Source organism: Grammomys surdaster, unplaced genomic scaffold (assembly GCF_004785775.1).
Source record: "Grammomys surdaster isolate TR1022 unplaced genomic scaffold, NIH_TR_1.0 126048, whole genome shotgun sequence".
NCBI classification, from domain to species: Eukaryota; Metazoa; Chordata; class Mammalia; order Rodentia; family Muridae; genus Grammomys; species Grammomys surdaster.
In genome coordinates, this window is record NW_021620860.1 from 1,622,569 (window position 1) to 1,632,603 (window position 10,035).

At 42.3% G+C, this 10,035-nt stretch overlaps 1 protein-coding gene across 3 annotated transcripts in view; it reads left to right on the forward strand.

Moving 5' to 3' along the window:
• The window catches only part of Fbxl20 (F-box and leucine rich repeat protein 20), a 67,658-nt gene that overhangs the window by 48,065 nt on the left and 9,558 nt on the right, over positions 1-10,035 (forward strand). For 2 of the 3 annotated variants that reach the window (XM_028754993.1, XM_028754994.1), the window contains exons 7-13: positions 355-450; positions 2,975-3,101; positions 4,505-4,579; positions 5,611-5,741; positions 7,547-7,607; positions 8,785-8,829; positions 9,893-9,949. In XM_028754993.1, the coding sequence (XP_028610826.1) occupies positions 355-450; positions 2,975-3,101; positions 4,505-4,579; positions 5,611-5,741; positions 7,547-7,607; positions 8,785-8,829; positions 9,893-9,949 (592 nt within the window). The remainder of the gene's footprint in view (positions 1-354; positions 451-2,974; positions 3,102-4,504; positions 4,580-5,610; positions 5,742-7,546; positions 7,608-8,784; positions 8,830-9,892; positions 9,950-10,035) is intronic. The other variant, XM_028754995.1, reaches the window with a different exon arrangement.

Consider the following 10,035-nt stretch of genomic DNA (forward strand, 5'->3'; position numbering starts at 1 on the left):
TCAGGAGAGAGCAGCTGCAGTGGACAAAATAAGCCTGTTCTGTTTTCACCAAAAGGCTAATAAAACTACAAAGAAACTTGTGCTGAGGCCAGAGTGTGTTGAACCAACTAGAGGGCTGAGAGAATTCTGGCTGCTAGAAGATGCAAGCTTATCATGCACTGGGGGCTCACACCTTTAATCCCAGCACTCAGGAGGCAGAGGCGGGTGAATCTCTGAGTTCCGGTTAGCCAGGGCTACACAGAGAGACCCAGTCTCCAAACACAAAAGGAAACAAAGATGTAAACAATTGATCCAGTTCTAACCAGATACGTTCTTATTTTAAATGTGCATTCTCTCCCTCCCCCTCCTCTGCAGTACCTGCACTAGCCTTAGCAAGTTCTGCTCCAAACTCAGGCACCTCGACTTGGCTTCCTGTACATCAATAACAAACATGTCTCTCAAAGCTCTGAGGTAAATTTCTTTTAATATGCCTATTACTACATATTTGTAAAAAAAAAAAAAATAGCTGATAACACAGCTGGAATTGAAGGCAGCGGTGCTTCACAGGTGTGTCCTATAATCCCGGGGGACCGTTTCTTGCCCGTGCTCACATTAAAATAACAGACTACTTTACTGGGAAGCATCCAGACATAACTTAGACTTTTGCACAGAGCAGTATGGGTTGTCAGCTAATGAGAAGATAGATGTTCATAAAGAACTGCTTTTTAAAAAAGGAGATGGCATGTGTATTTACAGCTTAGTGGTTAAAATGGAGTCTGGAGCCAGGTTCTTGTCTGACAGCTTCGTCCAAACACAGCCCCTAAGAGCTTTTCCTTGAAACCTTGCAGCATTGTTACTAGATGACATGAGACACTGTCAGCCTGACGTGAAGGCCTTTGTGGGCTTCAGCCTGTCATACATAAAGCACTGTAAAGCCGCCTGTAGTACTGTGCTTTAGACTCACACGGCAGTAAGTGCTCAGTCTCCATGTGCTGAGTACGTTAAAGCTAGAGTAATCCCAGCACGTGGAAAGCTAGGGCAGGAGGATCGTTAGTTAAGGCCAGCCTGGACTGAGTCCAGAAGTGCTTGGAAGATTTATTCTTTCCTTCATTTTGAACCTTGGGCTGTGCGCGTGCCATTCATGCCGTCACTGAGCTCAGCACCCAGCCTCCTCTCTCCTCCCCTTTCTCATTCTTATTTTTGTTGTGATTTCTGTTCGTTTCTTTTAAGATGAGGTCTCACAGTGTATCTCTGAACTTGCTCTGCAGACCAAGATGGCCTTGAACTCAGAGATACACCTGCCTCTTCCTCCAGACGTCTGGGCTTTTTGTTTCGCCTTTAATTTTTAGTAGTGTCACTGTGTACACCAGCTGACTTATAGACCAGGAAGGCTTTGAATTATGTTCCTCCTGCCTCAGCCTCTCAAGTAGCTGGGATTACAGAGTACTGATTATCAGGCCTGACGTAAAATACACACATACACACACACACACGTTCATTCCAGGCTGCCCTTAAACTTCTGAAACACCTGCCTTCAATTCCCAAATAAAAAATACTCATTCCCTTTGGAAATCTACTTTTTTTTTTTTTTTTAAAGATTTATTTATTATGTATACAGCATTCTGCCTGAAGGCCAGAAGAGGGCATCAAGTCTCTTTATAGGTGGTTGTGAGCCACCTTGTGGTTGCTGGGAATTGAACATAGAACCTCTGGAAAGTCAGACACTGCACTTAACCTCTGAGCGGTCTCTCCAGTCCAGAAATCTACTTTTTAACTCGACTTTCTTAAATAATTAGACCTCTGAGTATTAGTTCTGCTTATACACATTAAAAACTAAGCTCTTTTTTTTTTTTATATTATGCTGCTTTATACCTGTGGTATTAAGCCAGCCAAGGCTACTTATCAAGACCCTTTGTCAGAAAAAGAGAGAAAGAATTAGTATAGGGTGCTAGAGAGATGACTCAGCAGTTAAGAGCTCCAACTTCTCTTCCAGAGGTCCTGAGTTCAATTCCCAGCACCCACATGGTGACTCACAATCATCTGTAATGGGATCTGATGCTCTCTTCTGGTGTATCTGAAGACAGCTACAGTGTACTACTCATATATATCACATAAATAAATAAATATTTTTAAAAAAAGAATTAGTATAAATGATGTAAAACATGGGTCCCTTTGGAACTTCCTCATGAGTACACAATGTATCTGTATATCTGAAACTGCTTGCCATGTAAGGCCATCAGTTCGATGACACTTCACATTTATAAGATATTTTCACACAATTGATCTCATTTACTGAAGGCTTATGCAGTGGATAGGACAAGCATTTACAGATTTTAAAAAATGTAAATGTCTGAATCAGCCATGAAATATGACCTAAGATGTGCCTGCAAGTTTCACAGGGGCCCCAGGTAAAGAAGCATACATGTATCACTGCACCAGTTGGTATAGAAGTGAGCCTGAGATGAACATGGCTGATCTTAGACTGAGAAGTTCAGACACGCTTAAGTGACTTGGCTGAAGTCAGATTATTTATGTTGAAGATGACCTTAAACCTGGATCTAGACTTTGTAGATTTTCTCTAAGCAGGGCACTTGAGACTGCTCAGGCAGTGTTACAGGGTATTCCAGGCAGGACTAACTGACCAGAGCAGAAAAAATCAAAGGTAGATTATTGTAGGGTATTATGCAGAGGCTGAACACAGTCTGTTCTGTTTGCAAGTGTGATAGAACTGTGATACTAGTTAAATTCTTGACAGGAAATCTGACCTTGAATCTGAACTACTGTTGGTTAGTCTAGGCTAGTTTAAACTAGTCATTTAATTTCCACTTCCTGTCCGTATCTGGAAAACAATATGTACTTTGTGCTTGTTGTGTAAAGTGGGTTTAAAATACCCTGCCCAGTGATGCAGTCCTATGTGACCTCTGTGAAGATGAGGCTGTGGCAGCTTTGGGATTGGAGGGAGTGACATGCTTGTCTCCTTGTGTTTTATCCTAAGTGAGGGCTGTCCACTGTTGGAGCAGTTGAACATTTCCTGGTGTGACCAAGTAACCAAGGATGGCATTCAAGCACTAGTGAGAGGCTGTGGGAGTCTCAAGGCCTTATTCTTAAAAGGCTGCACTCAGGTAATGCTCCGCGTAGTGCTTGTGAAAGTCAGAGGAACCGGTAGCTCTTTGTAGATTTTCCCAACATGTCCATCCTGAGGAAGGTGGGAGTTAGAGATGCTGCTAACCATGAAGACACACTTCCAAAAGTCAGGACATTTTTCTTAGAATTGAGGAGAATTAATATATGACCAAAGCATAAATGGGGGGAGGGGCAAATGGAGAGACACTCTTGTACTAAAAATTTCTTTATTCCCTCTTACTTTGAGCTGAATAGGCAAAAAGGGCAGTCTTGGTGTTTACCCTGGTATAACCAGCAGGAATTGTTCATAGATCTGCCAAGTATACAATATATGGCAAGTATATTTTAAGGGTTCACTTTACCTCATACTATATCTCACAACTATAAATTGCACTTCTTTTCATTAAGAAATTCACAAACTCGGGCATGATAGTACATCCCTGTAAGCCTAGCATTTGGGAGGCTGAGACAGGAGGATCCCTGTAAGTTCAAAGGCAGCCCTAGGCTACATCATAAGGCTCTGTCTCAAGGAAAAAAAAATAACAATAAAAATAAAATTCAATTTCTCTGGTTAAAAAAAAAAACCTGTGAGATAACATTAAAAGAAACACTCACTCACTTGGGAGACAGAGGCAGGCGGATTTCTGAGTTCAAGGCCAGCCTGGTCTACAGAGTGAGTTCCAGGACAGCCAGGGCTACACAGAGTAACCCTGTCTCGAAAAACCAAAAAAGAAAAACACAAAGCAGATGGAGTTAGTCGTGACTGCTGCTAAAGCCCTGGACTCCACTGAAACCGCCCGGCTGTTGCCATGCTGGGAAGATTCCTTTGTTCAAACAGAACTTTGGATGTATTATTGCCTTAAAACAACAGCTTGAGCTTCTGGTTTGTGGAATCCTGAAAAATATTGATTACAATGCACCCTGATCTCTCCCAGCGCTGTGAGCTCCCCCTGATCCTCAAGAGCAAATAAACACCGGGATTCTGTTCTCAGCTTCTCCTCCCAAAAGCTTGTTAAATAGGAAAACAGACTCCTCATGTAGGTTGTAGGACGATGAAAATTCCTTTGCCTATAGTCTTAATACAGTGTATCATAACTATTTAATATGCTAGAAATAAAATCCATATCCAGACTGTAATCCCAGCAGAAAGCCAGACTGGTCTGCAGAGGGGGTCCAGGATAACCAGGACAACATAGTTAGACCCTCTTACATCCTACCCTCAACCTTTTTCTAGACTTGATATTAATAAGAATTTGGTATGGCAAAACTGACTTCTAGAAAATCCTGGTTACCACTGCTAGGAATAAGGCATGATAGTTTTTTCCTTTGCAACGTGGTTAGCTATGTATTAATGAATGTGTTAATGAATGTGTCAGAAAACGATTGTTTTTAATCTCTGCAGCTGGAAGATGAAGCTCTCAAGTACATAGGTGCACACTGCCCTGAGCTGGTGACATTGAACTTACAAACTTGCTTAGTAAGTGTCCCTCCCCATGATGCTTCCATGTTAGTAATTCCTCCGTAACATTATTACAAAAGTTCCCTCACAGACAGTGACTTACAGGCATAGTGACACACACCTATAATCCTGGGGCCAAAACCCAGCCCTGAGCAGATGAGGACAAAAAGATCATAGCTGAAGGCCGGCCTGTGTTATGTAAGAAGTTCTAGACCCACTAGGTCCCATAGTGAAGCCCTGTTTCAAAGACAAAATGGGCTTAATGATCCTGAAGTAGAGTTCACAGAGAGCCCCACACAGATCCACACAGATGTTACATGTCCTTCCTTTTTTTTTTTTTTTTTTTTTTTCCTGCAACGTGGTCTGATTATGTAGTCTAGGGTGGCCTGGAACTTAAAGATCCTCCTGCACTGGTCTGTCCAGTGTTTGGATTATTGGTGTATGCCCATACACTCTTTTGTGACATTTTACTTAATTGTAACAGTTTTGAAGTTTCAAAATGTTATTTCAATTCAAAATTATTTAAAATGCTAATTTATCTGAATTAAGCACATCTATTTAGTTACATAAGTTATGATATTCTAAAAATACAAATACATGCTGTGGTGAGATTGTAGCCACCCACAGTTTATTTTTGTATTAATGTTTCTGCTATACTGGTAAATATGTTTATACTATTAAAAGACTGCTGTCCTAGCTGGGCACAATGGCACACACCATTAATCACAGCACTCAGGAGGAGAGGCTCTCTGAGTTCCAGGACAGCCAGGACTACACAGAGAAATCTTATCTCAAAAACAAACAAAGCAAAACAAGAAGACTGGTTCTTACTTGTTTTCTAGGTTTTAAGCTTTTGTGGGTCCTCACCATGATGTGCCCATGCTGTCCCTCCCCGGCATCCTTAGGTGAAGAGCTCACACAGAGTGAGCACAGCCATATAAGCCAGCCTCTAGGCTTGGGTGCCCAGTGGACATGCTGCCTCCTGCAAGTGTTTGATTTTTTTTCCCTGTAAATAATGCATATTGATTCTTCTCACTTTTGTGTTTTAGCAAATCACAGATGAAGGTCTCATCACCATATGCAGAGGATGTCATAAGTTGCAGTCCCTCTGTGCCTCTGGGTGCTCCAATATCACAGATGCCATCCTGAACGCTCTAGGTCAGAACTGCCCTCGGCTTAGGTAAACCTTGTTTATTTAGCTCAAAACACATCAAGGGGAGAGAAGCTGCCGCTGTGGGCCGTTTTCCCCTTGGCATTTTGAACCTTTAAGCAGACTGCAGTGTCATTACCCTTGTAGCTGTTGTCCTACTGGCTTTGTCCTGTGGTGACATGTAAATGACCCGAGTCAACAAGGGATCTTACTGGTCAGAGTAGGAAAAAATACTTCTTAAAGTTCTTTTCTCCACATCTTAAAGCCCATCCTGAGGCCATTTATGTCTTTGTAATATGTAGAAATTTTGTTTTTTGTTTTTTTCTGCAGAAGTCCTTGTGTTTACTGTCATCCATTCATTCATGTTGTGGCAGGGTATCTATTATGTAGGCTGTCCTGGAACTCATTATGTAAACCAGGCTGGCTTTGAACTCAGAGATTGACCTGCCTCTGTTTCCCACGTGCTAGGATTAAAAGCACATTCTGCCATGACCAGCCAGGGTTATATTTTACAACAACTTTGTCACTCTGTAGCTTTCGTCTAGATGTTTTTGTAGATTTTCTGTTAGGATGCCCATAGCATCAAACCATATTCCAGAAAAAAACATGCATAACATTGTTTTGTGGTGTGTATGTGATCCCCATGTGACTCACAAAGATAGTTAGTATTATAGTTAAGGGCTTACAAATACTGAACTCTAATGTAAAGCACTGTCTTTGTATCATAGAAGAGAAGGGGCGGGGGGGCGGTCGGTGAGGTGACCTGCTTCCCATAGACATTAAGTGCGTGAGCAGGATGCTGAGACAGGCATTCTGGGACTTCTTACAGTATGGTTAACTAACAATCACAGAACAACAGACGTTTCCATGCTCTCCCAGTGATGGGCCAACCACAGTGGCTGAAAATGTGGAGGTTCCTTATGAGGTGACATCACCTTCAGTCTAGAGTAAAGCTGGTCCTCAGGGAGGTAGTTCATGGTAGCCTTCCCTACTTCCCATGTGCTCCTTATATTGTGAGAATGTCCAGGCTCAGCTGTGACAGCCACAGGCTCTCTTGTCAGACCCTGTTCTCCCTACAACACTAATTTCTGATTTTTGAGGGTGAATTACTGTGTTTTGGCTTCACTTTTTCACTTTGGTTGTAAGGGTTCTTAAGGAAACAGTGTTTGGTGCCATCATATAGCACAGCCATTACCAGGCTTGACACAGAAGTGGCAACTTTTGATCTCCCAGTCCTATGAGTGGTATGAAGTCAGTGTTAGCACACCCAGGAGCCTGTGGGAGGAGACAGGAGCCTCCAGCGCAGGGTTTAGACTGGGACAGACCTGGACTGTATAGACTGAGACAGACCTGGACTGGCAGCAGTTCACTTACATTTTTAAGGCAATTAAAATCTTCTGAGACCTACATGAAAGACAGAAAATAGTTACTTCAGCAACAGATGAACTGAAACAGAGTATTTATTTCCATTTCCTTTGTTTTCTAGGAGCAGGCTGCCCTCTGGGGGTAAGCAATATGCCATCAAGAAGGCTATTAATGCAATTTGGCATTAACTACCAGCTTCAGTTCTGTTCCTCTGTATTCTTTGATTGCATCACCCTGGAGTGTGGTGTTGACAGGACCGTTGGATAGCTATGTGAAAACAACGAGATTGTGCACAGACTTTGTAATCATTAATACTGCTCTCGTGCACAGACTTGCGTAGTCACTGATGTCATTCTGTATTATGAGCAGTCAGAGAATAAAGATTGCTTTCTCAAATTACTGCTGTTCTAATAAAATGGGTTTCAGGAACCAGGAGCCTAACTTTCTTTTTCACTTTGTTCTTTTAACAGAATATTAGAAGTGGCCAGATGTTCCCAGTTAACAGATGTGGGCTTCACTACCCTGGCCAGGGTAAGAGTTTCCCAAGGTTCTGAAGTTGGTTTCACAGTGGGTTTTATTTTTGTCTGCCCGGGGCTATAGGACTTGGGAAGTGCAGACGTTTATCAGAGATCATGGCACTCTTTGTTGAGACTTGATTCTCCAGTTCCATGAAAACGGTGAATGACATGAAACAGGGGTTTCCTGGTACTTTGTAAAACTCTGTTGTTTGGTATGTGATTGAGTAAGAGCACTGTTGAAGGAGATGCAGGCCTGGTTAGTAATGTCCAACCCTGAGTCTCTTCCAAGGGATTTTAATGCTCTCTGTGGTTTGTGTAATCACTGTAGAGTAACAGCACTGCCCTGCTTCCTTGCCTTTTTCTTATTTCAATTCTCTGTGTAGCCCAGCCTGTCCTGGAACTCCCTCTGTAGACCAGGCTGGCCTCAAACTCAGATCAGCCTTGCTCAGTAATAACATTTTAAATTATGTTGACTTTGGTTGGTATTGAATAATAAGGGGAATATAATTTGCTTTCAGACTGATCTATAAAGTACTGGTGAGGTGAATGCCAGCATGTCTAGCTCAAAAAGCAAGTCGAACTTCTCTGTTCCAAACAAAATAATTTTTTTTGTTTGTTTTTTTTGTTTTTTGAGACAGGGTTTCTCTGTGTAACCCTGGCTGTCCTGGAACTCGGTAAACCAGGCTGGCCTCGAACTCAGAAATCTGCCTGCCTCTGCCTCCCAAGTGCTGGGATTAAAGGCGTGCGCCACCACCGCCCGGCACAAAATAATTTTTATTGAACTACTTTTTAGTTAAAAGATCTTGTTACCATAGTATTAATTTTTAGCAAAATTACGCCTTTGGAATTATAAAATGTTCAGTGTTTAAGTATGAACTAATTGAGAAGTTTTACTGTGATCAAAGCCTTTTTATATGTACAACCAACGCAGGGATGATGGTGTGTGTTTATAATCAGTCTCAGCCCTTGGGAAGCTGAGGCAGTGGGATCTTGGGTTGGAGGACAGCCTGGGCCACAGAGCAGGACTATTCCAAAAAACAGAGGATATGAAAGAGCAGTACTGGGCTGACAGCAACAGCACCACCATGCTTTGATCGCTGTGTTTAATACAGTCTCGGGGCATTTTGGCTTTTATGATTTACCAGTGTCTTAGAAGTTTATACTGAATTATATGACATTATACTTTGTAGAATTGCCATGAACTTGAAAAGATGGACCTTGAAGAATGTGTGCAGGTAAGAGTGTGATTTGTTCTCAGAGTGTTTGTAGTAGACATACTATGTGTGTTGCAGAATGCCCAGCCCTCTCCCTACACAGGACACCAGAGCACCCAGCAGTAAGTTGATCTTCCACGTCCTGAGGTTTCTTCCCGGCGCAGCGGGAGTGGGTGTTGTCCAGATGATAAGTGACAGCTGCCATTTACTATTAAATTAATATCTCTCGTCCATTCACCTCTTGAGCATACTAAGTGCTGTGTCTTCTTCAGAGTTGGTCCCTCTGCATCAGAGCCTCTTGAGCATACTGAGTGCTGTGTCTTCTTTAGAGTTGGTCCCTCTGCATCAGAGGTCTCTGTGCATACTAAGTGCTGTGTCTTCTTCAGAGTTGGTCCCTCTGCATCAGAGGTCTCTGTGCTCATCATATTTCAGATCCTCTCAAGCCAGGTGTCGTAGAAATAAAGGTTGGATAGGGGTTTGAAAAGACACACTGGCAATTTAGGCAAATCTTTTTTTCAAAAGCAAGATGAAAAGGCCCCCCTGGAACTGGAGCTACAGACAGTTGTGAGCCACCATATGGATGCTGGGAATTGAACCCAGGTCCTCTGGAAAAGCAGCCAGTGCTCTTAACCAGCGAGCCAGCACTGGTGCTCTGGAAGCACCTGATCTCTGAGTTTGAAAACTGTGTTTGAGCCAGACAGTGGTGGCACACACTTTTAATCCAAGCACTAGGGAGACAAAGGCAGGTGGATCTCTGTGCCAGCCTGGTCTACAGAGTGAGCTCCTGGACAGCCAGAACTACACAGAGAAACCGTGTCTCTAGGGATGAGGAAAGTTTGAGAAAGAAAGAAGGAAGGGAGGGAGGGAGGGAGGGAGGGAGGGAGGGAGGGAGGGAGGGAGGGAAGAAGGAAGGATAGATTTTGAACAGTATTTTTTTACTGACTCATGTAGGATGTGGGACTGAAACCCTAAGGGCCTGTTATTTAATAATACCTGAACCTGTAGAGTTGCATTGAGTATTAATTCATGAATTACATATAAATTCATATAATTTTGCTTACAGCAAATTTACTTGTTGTTTTAGATCACAGATAGCACATTAATCCAACTTTCAATACACTGTCCTCGACTCCAAGTGTTGGTAAGTGTGACTTTTTCTGTTTTTTCTTTTAAATTTATTTATTCAGGAAACTTAGATTTTTTTATATATATATATATATATATATA